We start from the raw sequence: 13,638 nt of genomic DNA, 5'->3' as shown, positions 1-13,638 counted from the left end.
AACTCCCCTGCGAGGACATCGGTCCTGGTCCGGCTCCGGTGTAACCCGTCCCACTTGTACAGGTCCCACCTTCTGCAGAACGGTCCCAATGTCCCATGAATTTAAATCCCTCCCTCCGACACAATCCATGCAGCCACACATTCATCTGGTCTATTCTCCTGTTCCGATAGCCCGAGAGAGCCCAACACTCGCCAGGCTTGGCAAATTGGTCAATCGATGCCGTCAGGGAAGAGCCAATTCCGGAGACATGTGCCCAGGACCAGTGTTAGAGGCAAGTGAACCAGTCATTCCTGACCGACACCATTTTGCTACAAACCCACCACAACTTTGCCCTGGATCTCAATGCGAATCGTTGGGGGGGGGGGGGGGGATTGTTTGCTGCAGCCGTGGGATGCTGCAAAAACAATTCTCAAACCAGATACCAAATTAACTCACTGCAAACAGTACAATCCAGCGAGCATTTGAAAGATAACAAGACCAGCAATCGTCTATAACAGGAGTTTATTATCCAACAGACACATCTACAGTTCCATGGAGCTGCACTCGGAGCCCACCCTGCGGCCCTGCTCCATTTTCCACAAAGCAACAGTCCCGACCAACAGGGCCACGGAGAGCAGCGCTGCCCCAACCGCTAATCCAGGAACACGGGAGGGGGAATCAACAGCAGTGTCTGTGGAGAGAAGCCAGGGTTAGATGGGCACCAGTTACTCCATCACGAGACACAGGTGGAAGCTCCCTGTTTACCTTTCTCATCCTGTCGGATCCGAGCAGCCAATCTCTCCTCACCTTCCAGGAAAAGGATGGGTCCATCAGCGGTCACCAAGGCCCCAGACCGGTTATCGGCGCTTCTTCGCCTCTCTGGGGGCGAAGAAGAACAAGAGACAAGAGTTGATGTGAATAATTAAATCTTCAGTTGTCTGCAAATCCTGAATCAGATGGCCTCATGCAAAAAACCATCAGGGCCCTGGGTACCGGACAGAGTTTAGAGTTCAGGCTATAATTGCATCTGGTTCTCACCAAACCGAATCTCAGAAGGACGCACCAACTGAGCAGAGTTTGCAATTGCTGCTGCTACAATGGCCAGCCTGGTCTCCTGTGAAGGAGACACCGTTTGATGCATTACTTTGACCCGCAATTGGCCAGGTGTCCGGCCCCGGGACATCCTTTCAGTTGCACCCTGAATTCCCAGTGTCAGAAAGAGGACAATTAGATGCTCGTTAAACGTTCTCCAATGCCAAGGGTGGACTGTTCCGAACCGGATGCGGAACACAGCCGTGCCAACAATGGGAGGATTCTGCTCTTCAGCGGTCGGCAAGTGGGGCAGCTCAGCATCCGGGCAAGTAGCAAGAGCCAAAAATACTTCATTCACCCCAGCTCAAGGATCAGAGCATCCTTCACAATTACTGACCTGGTGCAAGATGCGCTCAGCCCCGCTGCCCTATATTGACATTCGAAATGGAAACCTGCACCGAATGCAACTGGGCAAGTTCCCAGAACCGCCAGATTCAGGACACTCCTCCTGTTCCCAGTGTTCGGCCTCTTGCTGAGGGAGCTCCGTGTCCAGATGTCCCACACCCACCCCTCCCCATCAGGAATTAATTTCTGGTCAGATCACAGGTACTTACTGGAGCTGCAGGGAGCAGTGCAGTTCTCTCGGGTGGAAGGGTAGCAAACCTCAGCACTGCAATGGAAATAAACCTGCAAAGGGACAGTGCGGTCCGGTCAGTCACACAGTTACCAGTCAGGAGATTAATGCTTCTAGTCAACCGACCAACAGGGGGCCTACTCAATTATTAAGAGCCAGGGAACAAGTGATACCAAGTGACCGGGAAAGAAGCACTGAAGGAAACTCACCTCCCCGGTCAGAGCCCGGCCCAAAACTCGGTCCCAGAAAGCGAACGTGCTGACTACAAAACGATTATGGTGAGTTGGGAACAGCAAATGGGAAGCAGCGGTTACCGGGAGGAGGCGGGTTTTGTAGTTATCACCAGCAAAGGGGCACCTGGAACAGAGACAGAGGGGGAGTCACACGGTTACAGGTTTACATCAAACCTATTATACCAGCGTCTGGAACACAATATCAACTTCGAAGGACTATTTCCCCCCGTCATTAACTCGGACTCCAGGAACGATTTCTGTATTAATCCCCGCCGATGTCGCACCCTCCCCAATCCCCACACTGCCTCAAGCTCCCTCGCTCCCTTACCTGTCCACCAGGAGGTCCCATCGGAGCCCCGAATACAGCTCGGCGGTGGGGGTCGCCCAGCAGTCATTGAGCAGCAGCACAAGGGACGGATCGTTCCGGTTCAGAACACGAACCTCCACAAACACGGGCTCCCGGAGCACACTCAGGATAGGGTAGTCACTGGCCACATACCAGCTCCGGTAGCCACCATCTGGAAAGAGAAAGATGAAGGGCGGGCACTATGCGGAGAGAGCCTCAAGTTGGACACCAGCCATCAGCGAGCACTCGTTACCTCTCGCTATTCTCAGCTCTAGAAGCAGGATCCCGGCCTCAGTGGCAGGCAGTGGTGGAGAAAGGGTGTAAACTCTGGGCTTCACCTGCAGATCAGACTCCTGGCAAGAGAACGGACACGGCTGGAGAATTCAGCTCCTCACTGTCTCTACCCGCTGAATGTGCTCCTATTCTCACCTGAAAGGGCTGTCCCGGGTCACCGATCCCAAAGCTCCATCCAAGATCTCAAACTCACCCAACACATCCGTTTCATACAGAATGTTCACTCCGTCCAGCAACAAGAGAAAAGACCATCAGTCCCGAACTGAGCAATTGATGGGACTCCCAGCCCGCAATACCTACCCGCTGAGTAGCGCCACATTCAGTGACTGCGAACTGAAAAAGCAGTGTCTGCAGAGGCCACGGTCGGATTGCACTCAGCTCCGTCTCCATCCTTCAGATGGAGGGTTGTTATGTTTAAAGGAGGCAGCGTCAAATCCTTGGAGATCGCGATCAGGACCCGCCCATCCTTGGTGCAGACTGCAAGAGAGGCAATGAAAGGCGGTTAGTTGCCCCACGGGGAGGGTCAAGGGAACTGTTACCGGGAGGGGGACAAACCCCATCCATGTTTCAGTTTCTATCCCGTCCCATTATCGGTCAAATGAAGACCAGTGGACCAACTATAGCTCATCACCACGATGGCTGGATTTAAATTGCTTGTATCTCCGACAGAAATTAAATATCAAATCCAAATAGCCAGTGGCAGCAGGGGCCGGGGCTCATTCACTCTGCCCTTACTCAGTGCGACTCCCAAGTCACCGAACAGTAGAATGATTCGAACTGCAGATACTGGGTCAAAGGACGATTAACTATTGCCTTTTCTGTATCTGATTAACAGCACCCCCAATCCCACCCTCAAATCTACTCTGCGGGATTGGAAGCTCAATCCCACCAGCGGTTCCACTCTCCGGACTGGAAAAGTTTGAATCTCCAACTGGCGTTGTAGGACAGGAAGGAAAGAGATGAAACTGTCCAGGGAAACCGCGTGCAGCTTGATGGCGGGTGACCCTGGAAAGTCCTGGCCCAGAATATAGACGGACCAAGAATACACCCACCTGGCAGATTGTCCAGTGAATAGAAACACGGCGGCGCATCCAGATTCCCCGCATCGAAGCAGCAGCCTCTCCGCACACACTCACGAGCTTCAATTCCCGGAAATCCGCAGTCTTTGCGGTTTTTAGGAGACAACCAACATTTATCGGCGGGGAAAAGAAGAGAGGGCGGCTGAGCAGAACAGATTACAACAAATAACAAAACAAGAATCCCCAACTCCTCCATTATAACAAGCGAACTCTCCTAAGTAAGTGATAATGGAAAGCCGACTTCCCCTTTTTATCGCAGCGCTGTTTAACCCGCAGTAACGGAATGTCCCAATCAGGCTGAGGCAGAGTCCGTGGCCCACGGGCTCCCGAACATCAACCCGCATTCGCACGGCTCACACGGATGGGCCTGTTTTTAATGGAAGAATAAAGGTGAGACAGAATTACTTGGTACACACGTGACATTAACTCTTCCATTGTTGGTGCTGAATTTGATTTACAACTTGTACCATGTGAATGTCTAACACCTACTGAAATTAATCACAGTAAAATTATGATGTGAACTATATAAAAAAAATAAAGGTGATACTGGGTCCAACGACACCTTTATTTCTTCATCACAACCAAACTGGAACCAAATCGCATTATTTGTTTTTTTTTTGCTTTTTTAGTCACCTTTATTCTTTAGACCCAACGTCACCTTTAATAGTTTATTAAAAATAGGCCCCATCTCCGTGTGACCGGTGGGAATGCGGTTTTTTAAATACTAATTAATAAACAGAGTGAAATCAATATGTTGTTGTCCAGATACGGTACGGTAGCAGAGTGGTTGTGTTACTGAAATAGTAATCTCACAGTCCTGGCTGAATAATCTCCAAGTCATAAGTTCAAATCCCGCCACGGCAGCTGAGGAATTTAATTTCAATTAATTAAATAAAATCTGGAATTAAAATACTGGTATCAGTAATGGGTTGCCATGAAACTACCGGATTGTCGTGAAAACACATCTGGTTCACGAATATCCTTCAAAGAAGGAAACCTGCCGTCCTTACCCGGTCTGGCCGAAATGTGACTCCAGACCCACAGCAATGTGATTGATTCTTAATTGCCCTCTGAAATGGCCGAGCAAGCAACTCAGCTGAAAAATCTCGCTTAAAAAAAAGTCATAATAAGAATAAAACCGGACGGACCACTCGGCACGGGACACGACATAGGTCAAAACAAGCCCAGTTGACCCCGCAAAGTCCTCCTCACGAACATCTGGAGACTTGTGCGAAAATTAGGGGAGCTGTCCCACAGACGAGTTAAGCAAAAGCCTGACACAGCCATGCTCACAGAATCATGCTTTTCAGCCAACGTCCCAGACTCTTCCATCACCATCCCTGGGGATGTCCTGTCCCACCGGCAGGACAGATCCGACCAGAGGTGGCGGTACAGTGATATCCAGTCAGGAGGGAGTGGCCCTGGGTGGTCCTCAACATTGACTCTGGACCCCATGAAAACTCATGGCATAAGGTCAAACATGGGCAAGGAAACCTCCTGCTGATTACCAGCTACCGTCCTCCCTCAGCTGATGATATCAGTCTTCCTCCATGTTGAGCACCACTTGGAGGAAGCACTGAGGGTAGCAAGGGCACAGAATGTACTCTGGGTGGGAGACTTCAATGTCCACCACTGACCGAGCTGGTCGAGTCCTGAAGGATATAGCTGCGAGACTGGGCCTGCATGAGGTGTTGAGCGAACCAACACGAGGGATAAACTGACTTGACCTCGTCCTCACCAATCTACCTGTCGCAAATGCATCTGTTCCATGACACCACTGCACAGTCCTCATGGAGACGAAGTCCCGTCTTCACACTGAGGATACCATCCAACGTGTTGTGTGACACTACCATTGTGCTAAATGGGGAAGATGCAGAACAGATCGAGCAGCTCAAAACTGGGCATCCATGAGTTGCTGTGGGCCATCAGCAGCAGCACAATCTGTTATCTCATGGATCAGCATATCCCTCACTCTATCATTACCAACAAGCCAGTGGATCAACCCTGGTTCAATGAGGAGTGTAGAAGAGCATGCCAGGAGCAACACCAGGCGTCCAAATAATGAGGTGTGAACCTGGTGAAGCTACAACTCAGGACTACATGCATGCTAAACAGCGGAAGCAAAATGCTATAGACAGAGCTAAGCGATTCCACAACCAACGGATCAGATCAAAGCTCTGCAATCCTGCCACATCCAGTCGTGATGGTGGTGGATAATTAAACAAGTCATGGGAGGAGGAGGCCCTGTAAACCTCCCGATCCTCAATGATGGCAGAGCCCAGCACGTGAGTGCAAAAGACAAGGCTGAAGCGGTTGCAACCATCTTCGGCCAGAAGTGCCGTGTTGATGATACATCTGGGCCTCCTTCCGATATCCCCAAAATCACAGAAGCCAATCTTCAGCCAAGTCGATTCACTCCACGTGATATCAAGGAACGGCTGGAGTGCACTGGATACAGCAAAGGCGATGGGCCCGGACAACATCCCGGCTGTCGTGCTGAAGTCTTGTGCTCCATAACGAGCCGCCCCTCTCGCCAAGCTGTTCCAGTACAGCTACAAGACTGGCATCTACCCGACAATGTGGAAAATTGCCCAGGTATGTCCTATCCAAAAAAGCAGGACAAATCCAATCCGGCCGATTACCGCCCCATTAGTCTACTCTCGATCATCAGCAAAGTGTTGGAAGGTGTCGTCGACAATGCTATCAAGCGGCACTTACTCACCAATAAACTGCTCACCGATGCTCGTTTGGGTTCCGCCAGGACCACTCAGCTCCAGACCTCACCACAGCCTTGGTCCAAACATGGACAAAAGAGCTGAATTCCAGAGGTGAGTTGAGAGGTACAGACCCTTGATATCAAGGCAGCATTTGACCGAGTGTGGCACCAAGGAACCCTAATAAAATTGAAGTCAATGCGAATCAGGGGGAAACTCTCGAGTGGCTGGATTTATACCTAGCACAAAGGAAGATGGGAGTGGTTGTTGGAGGCCAATCATCTCACCCCCAAGACATTGTTGCAGGAGTTCTTCAGGGCAGTGCATTAGGCCCAACCATCTTCAGCTGCTTCATCAATGACCTTCCTTCCATCATAATGTCAGAAATGGTGACGTTCGCTGATGATTGCACAGTGTTCAGTTCCATTCGCAATCCCTCAAATAATGAAGCAGTCCGAGCCCGCATTCAGCAAGACCTCGACAACATCCAGGCTTGGGCTGATAAGTGCCAAGTAACATTGGCGCCAGACAAGTGCCAGGCAATGACCATCTCCAACAAGAGAGAGTCGAACCACCTCCCCTTGACATTAAACGGCATTAACATCGCCGAATCCCCCATCATCAACATCCTTGGTTCACCATTGATCAGAAACTTAACTGGACCATCCATATAAATAGTGCAGCTACAAGAGCAGGTCAGAGGCTGAGTATTCTGCGGCGAGTGACTCACCTCCTGATTCCCAAAGCCTTTCCCCATATACAAGGGACAAGTCAGGAGTGTGATGGAATACTGTCCACTGGCCTGCATGAGTGGAGCTCCAACAACACTCAAGAAGCTCGACACGATCCAGGACAAAGCCGCCCGCTTGATTGGCACCCATCCACCACACTAAACATTCACTCCCTTCACCACCGACCCACAGTGGCTGCAGTGTGTACAATCTTTGGGATGCACTGCAGCAATTCGCCAAGGCTTCTTCGACAGCACCTCCCAAACCTACGACCTTTTCCACCAAGAATGACAATGGCAGCAGGCACATGGGAACAATACCACCTGCACGTTCCCCTCCAAGTCACACACCATCCCGACCTCGAAATATATCGCCGTTCCTTCATCACTGCTGGGTGAAAATACTGGAACTCCCTGCCTAACAGCACTGTGGGAGAACCTTCACCACACGGACTGCAGCGGTTCAAGAAAGCGGCTCACCACCACCACTCAAGGGTGATGAGGGATGGGCAATAAATGCTGGCCTCGCCAGCGACGCCCACATCCCATGAACGAATATATATAAAAAAACTTAAATACTGTGGCTACAATAGCAGGTCAGAGGCTGGGCATTCTATGGCGAGTGACTCAGCTCATGACTCTCCAAAATCTTTCTACCATCCACAAGGCACAAGTCAGGAGTGTGATGGAATACCCTCCACATGCCTGGACGAATGCATCTTCAACAACAATCAAGAAGCTAGGCACCATCCAGGACAAAGCAGCCCGATTAATTGGCACCCCATCCACCATCTTTAACATTCACTCCCTCCAGCGCACCGTGGCTGCAGTGTGTACCATCTACAAGATGCACTGCAGCAATGCAATTCGCCAATGCTTCTTCGACAGCACCACCCAAACCCGCCACCTCTACCAGCTAGAAGGACAAGAGCAGCAGGCGCATGGGAACAACACCACCTGCACGTTCCCCTCCAAGTCACACACCATGCTCACGTGAAGCTGGGTCAACATCCTAGAACTCCCTGCCTAACAGCACTGTGTGAGAACCTTCAGCACACGGACTTCAGCGGTTCATGAAGGCGGCTCACCGCCACCTTCTCAAGGCCAATTAGGGATACACAATAAATGCTGGCATTGCCAGCGACGGTCACATCCCATGAAATCATAGATTTCGGAGAAAGGTTGCAGCACGGAAGGAGGCCATTCGGCTCTAATATAACAGCAATCCGGCTCGTCCCACTCCCCTACCGTTTCCCCGTAGCCGTGCAATTCTTTTCCTTTCAAGTTATTATCCAGTTCCCTTTTGAAGGCCATGATTGAAACTGCCTCCACCACCCCCTCGGGCAGTGCATTCCAGGTCCTAACCATTCGCTGTGTAAAGAAGTTTTTCCTCATGTCACCTTTGGTTCTTTTGCCAGTCACCTGAAATCTATGTCCTCTGGTTCTCGACCCTTCTGCCAATGAGAACAGTTTCTCTCCATCTACTCTGTCTAGACCCATCATCATTTTGAATAACTTGATTAATTCTCCTCGCAACTCTCTCTGTTCCAAGGAGAACAACGCAACTTCTCCAGTCTATCCAAGTAACTAAAGTCCCTCATCCCTGGAATCATTCCAGTAAATCTCTTCTGCACCCTCTCGAAGGCCTTCACATTTTTCCTAAAGTGCGGTGCACAGAACTGGACACAATACTCCAGTTGTGGCCGAATCAGTGTTTGATAAAGGTTCATCATAACGTCCATGCTTTTTTACTCTATGCCTCTATTTATAAAGCCCAGGATCCCGTATGATTTTTAACGGCTTTCTCAACCTGCTCTGCCACCTTCAAAGATTTGTGCACAGAAACCCACAGAACTCTCTGAACCTGTGCCCCTTTTAGATTTGTGCCCTCTAGTTTATATTGCCTCTCCTCGTTCTCCCTACCGAAATGTATCATTATGCATGTTTCTGCGTTAAATTTCATCTGCCATGTGTCCGCCATGCAGCCAGTCTGTCCATCGCCTCTTGAGGTGTATCACTATCCTTCACAGTGTTTACCGCCATTCCAAATTTTGTGTCATCTGCAAATTTTGAAGTTGTGCCCAGTACACCCAAGTCCAAGTCATTAATATATATCAAGAAAATCAGTGGTCCCATCACTAACCCCTGGGGAACAACACTGTACACCTCCCTCCAGTCCACAAAACAACCGCTCACCACTACTTTCTGTTTCCTGTCCCTTAGCCAATTCTGTATCCATGTTTCTATTGCCCCCTTTATCCATGGGCCGCAATCTTACTGATAAGCCTACAGTGGGGCAATTTATGAAATGCATTTTCAAAGTCCATATACACCGTATCAACTGCATTGCCTTCACCTACCCTCTCTGTTATCTCATCAAAATATTCCATCAGGTTAGTTAAACTCGTTTTGCCTTTAACTAATCAATCCACACTCGTCCAAGTGATTGTGAATTCTGTCCCGGATTATCGTTTCTAAAAGTTTCCCCAACACTGAGGTTACCTGACTGGCCTCTTGTTGCTGGGATCACCCTTGCACTCTTTCTTGAACAAGGGTGTAACATTTGCAATTCTCCGCTCCTCTGCACCACTGCCGTATATTTGGATATTTGGATGATTATGGCCAGTACCTCTGCAATTTCCCCTCTTACTTATATCAGCAACCTAAGATGCATCCCATCCGGATCGGGTGCCTTATCTACTTTAAGTGCAGATAGCCTTTCAAGTACCTCTTTTTTATCAATGTTTCGCCCATCTGGTATCTCAACTATATCTTCCTATACTGTAACTCTGGCAGCATCTTCATCTTCGGTAAAGACAAATGCAAAGTATTCATTTAGTCCCTGAGCCACCCACTCTGCCTCCATGAGTAGATCTCCTTTATGGTCACTAATCAGAGTAGGGCTCTTACGACCCGTTTAATGTTTACATGCCTGTGGAAGACTTTTGGATTCCCTTTTATGTTGGCCTCCAGTCTATTCTTATACTCTCTCTTTGACCCTCTTATTTCCTCTTTCACATCCCCTCTGAACGTTCGATATTCTGCCTGGTGAATGAACACATAAAAAAAAGTTAGGATTTCCGTCAGCCTGAAACAAAAAGTTATTAGTTGATTAATGGCGATTTGAACAACTATTCGTCTTTTTTCAGAGTTTAATGAGTATTGCGAAATTAATACAGTAAACTATTTTGTAGAAGTTAATCCCCTGAACGGGATAGGGACCCGTCTCCCACACTGAGAGCATTTGCAGACAGCAGCTATCATCTGAGGGTTTCTGTAGTGTAGTGGTTATCACATTCGCCTAACACGCGAAAGGTCCCCGGTTCGAAACCAGGCAGAAACATTTTGAAAACGTTACCCACTAAAATTCAATAAGTGTGAAAAAGCAAGAATTCAGTCTGTGGTTCAATGTGAATAAAATACCACACCTCACAGAACAGGTCCCATTCTCTGTGTGGTTCAACACAAACTCAAACACTACACATGTGCAGACAGTGTTTAACACTCACTCACGTTTCCTGCACTGACGGTGCAGAAAGCCCCTCTCAAAGCTGCACATTGCAAATAATTTCAGCTGATTTGTGAGAGATCATTGAAGGCTCCTGAAGTGCAGCTTCGGTTAATAACCACAGCATTGCGGCCGCGGCAACAAACATCAGTTTTTCGATGTTTGATATTCCCCAGCTCCCGGATTGATTGAGGCCACGACAGAAACAACATTAAGCCCCTCTTTCGGCCCCGCTCTCTCCAATCACACATTGCTGGCGGGAAGCTGCAAATCCCGCTGCAGACAACGCATTACTGCCCATCCCTGGGAAACAAGACACCACCGAAGCTTTGACAACACATCGCAGGCATCGTCTGTCCCGGAGCTGTTGCTCCGCAACAAAGGCAGAATTTACCAGCTGTTTCAAAATTCATACCTTGAACACTGGACCCTGATATCACTACCCGCTTTAAAAGTTTGATGCTTTAACGAACGAGCTACCCAGGCTCGCTAATCGTTTAGTTCCCATCTTAAATATTCATAAGAGGACTCTGAATTATCCCTCGAAGACGTCGAACAGGGGTGATGGTCACTGTTCTAAAATTCTCAGTCACGTGTTGAGGGCTATCCTTGATTTTATTGAACATGATCTAAGAAACATGGACAGCGAACTCGTGAGCTAAAATTCTTCTTGTTTGTGCCAAATGTCTTGTCATTCGTTAGCTCCAATTAAAATAACACTTTACCCATTGGCCCAAAAGCTGAACTTGTCCCACACGGGAGTTGGAAAAGGCCTCTCGACCTTTCAGCGTATTAACATCTGTGAGCTGAATAATTTCACCCGTTTCACAGTGACACCAGGCAGCATATTTCCCTTCCAAATTTTCCCCACACGAAACTTCCAACCTATGAATATCCGCTCAACGAAAAGAATAATCGTATGTTTGGTTCCTTCGATTTAATGATCTCATCCCGGCCCCTTTGCCATATCAGCTGACGCTGAGATCCCCCTCTCCCTCGAAAACAACGAAACTCGCATCTGCTCAAGCAAGACGGAAGGCCAGAGGAACCCAAGTGCCCACATGGGAACACTAAGAAGTAGATGCATCATGGAACATACCAGTTGCACTTTGAACTCCGGTCAAAATGCCCGGAGTGAAATGTTGGATTGTTGAAGGTGAGACTGAAACTCACAACCTGAGCACTTCCAGAGCCCATACTGCTTTCATCAGTACCGAAATAACAGTGTTTCTGACAAACAGCTTGATTTTCGGCCTCTCAATGGTCGCTTCGGAATCTTAATCAAAGAGAAGCCGTCAATCAAGAGGCGCTTCGTCAAATATCCGCAATGATCTTTAAAAGCCGTGGAATCTGAACAAAACTCCAAAAGATAAGAACTTTTATTTATATTATTATTAACTGAAGGACATTTTTGCATGGTACTTCATGGAGGATTGAGGCAAAGTGGGACCTGAGACTCAGAAACTCTCTCTGGGTTGTCCGTGACTGAAGAGATGGACGTTATTTCATCTGAAAACGGAGGCACGGAACTTTCTCGTGGAGAAGTGAGACAGAAGATTGCAGTTGGTTAGTGGCAGTTGCCGGGGAGATCTAGAGGAGAGGGAGAAAAGTCAAAGTCACAGCTGCGACTGCTCAAGTGCTCTGCTTAGCTGTAATATTAAAAAGTAATGAACAGTACAGGGCAGTGTCCTCGGCCCAACCATCTTCAGCTGCTTCATCAATGACCTTCCCTCCATCATAAAGTCAGAAATGGGGATGTTCGCTGATGATTGCACGGTGTTCAGTTCCATTCGCAACCACTCAGATAAAGAAGCAGTCCGTGCCCGCATGCAGCAAGACCTGGACAACATCCAGGCTTGGGCTGATGAGTGCCAAGTAACATTCGCGCCAGAAAAGTGCCAGGCAATGGCTGTCTCCAACAAGAAAGAGTCTCACCATGTCCACTTGACATTCAACGGCATTACCATCGCCGAATCCCCAACCATCAACATCCTTGGGGTCACATTGACCAGAAACGACACTGGACCAGCCACATAAATACAGTGGCTGCAAGAGCAGGTCAGACGCTGGATATTCTCCTGACTCCCCAAAACATTTCCACCATCTACAAGGCACTAGTGAGGAGTGTGATGGAATATTCTCTACTTGCCTGGATGAGTGCAGCTCCAACAACACTCAAGAAGCTCGACAACACCCAGAACAAAGCAGCCCGCTTGATTGGCACCCCATCCACCACCCTAAACATTCACTCCCTTCACCACCGGCGCACAGTGGTTGCAGTGTGTACCATCCATAGGATGCACTGCAGCAACTCGCCAAGGCTTCTTCGACAGCACCTCCCAAACCCACGATCTCTACCAGCTAGCAGGACAAGGACAGCAGGCAGATGGGAACAATACCACCTGCACGTTCCCCTCCAAGTCGTTGGTTCAAAATCCTGGAACTCACGACCGAACAGCAGTGTGGGAGAACCTTCACCACACGGACTGCATCTGTTCGAGAAGGCGGCTCACCACCATCTTTTCAAGGGCAATTAGTGATAGGCAATAAATGCCAGCCTCGCCAGCCTCGCCCACATCCCATGAACGAATAAAAAAACCCTCAACCAAACAAACAGACCTTTTGGATGGGTTCACTAATTGGGAATCGGATTTAACTGCTGTGTTTGGGCACACGGTTCCACACTGCTGAACTCCCAGCCCCTTCCATCAGCACTCGCTTTCTTTCACACACCGACTGGATTTCAACATGTTGCTGTTCCATCTGAAATTCATCAACGGTCTCTCTGCCAAAATATCGAGTGAATCCTAATGCTTGGTATCCTGGCAATTCCCCACGCTCACCATTAGTCTTTGGTCCTTCCAGCATGCTGCATGCAGTGACAAAATCTGTTCTTCCACCGAAGTTTTCTGCTGACTGGATATTTTCAACATTCTCGATTTGGGTGCATGGGCAGGTCATATTGTATGGTCAGACTTTCTTGTCCTCAGAATCCAGGGCTTTGCATTCAAAAAAAGAAAAGAAAAGCGCTTTTATTCTGACTCAGCTCAGACGAAATGTCATCGACCTGAAACATTAACTCTACTTCT

The 13,638-nt window shown here is 48.7% G+C and overlaps 1 protein-coding gene and 1 non-coding gene across 2 annotated transcripts; one reads left to right on the top strand and one right to left on the bottom strand.

Moving 5' to 3' along the window:
- Positions 1 to 495: 495 nt before the first annotated feature.
- LOC137335585 (zona pellucida sperm-binding protein 4-like) lies at positions 496 to 13,510 on the bottom strand. The gene is made up of 9 exons (XM_068000894.1): positions 13,225 to 13,510; positions 11,723 to 11,825; positions 3,571 to 3,739; positions 2,478 to 2,577; positions 2,207 to 2,396; positions 1,855 to 2,002; positions 1,626 to 1,698; positions 745 to 858; positions 496 to 670 (listed from the first exon to the last, which is right to left on the bottom strand). The coding sequence occupies exons 1-9, from the start codon at positions 13,508 to 13,510 to the stop codon at positions 522 to 524; spliced, it is 1,332 nt and encodes a 443-aa protein (XP_067856995.1). The 3' UTR covers positions 496 to 521.
- On the top strand, positions 10,312 to 10,384 carry trnav-aac (transfer RNA valine (anticodon AAC)). The gene has a single exon. It is a non-coding gene; the product is annotated as a tRNA-Val (tRNA).
- Positions 13,511 to 13,638: the final 128 nt, after the last annotated feature.

Source organism: Heptranchias perlo, chromosome 20 (assembly GCF_035084215.1).
Source record: "Heptranchias perlo isolate sHepPer1 chromosome 20, sHepPer1.hap1, whole genome shotgun sequence".
In the NCBI taxonomy this organism is placed as follows: Eukaryota; Metazoa; Chordata; class Chondrichthyes; order Hexanchiformes; family Hexanchidae; genus Heptranchias; species Heptranchias perlo.
This window is presented reverse-complemented; position numbering and strand designations above follow the sequence as displayed.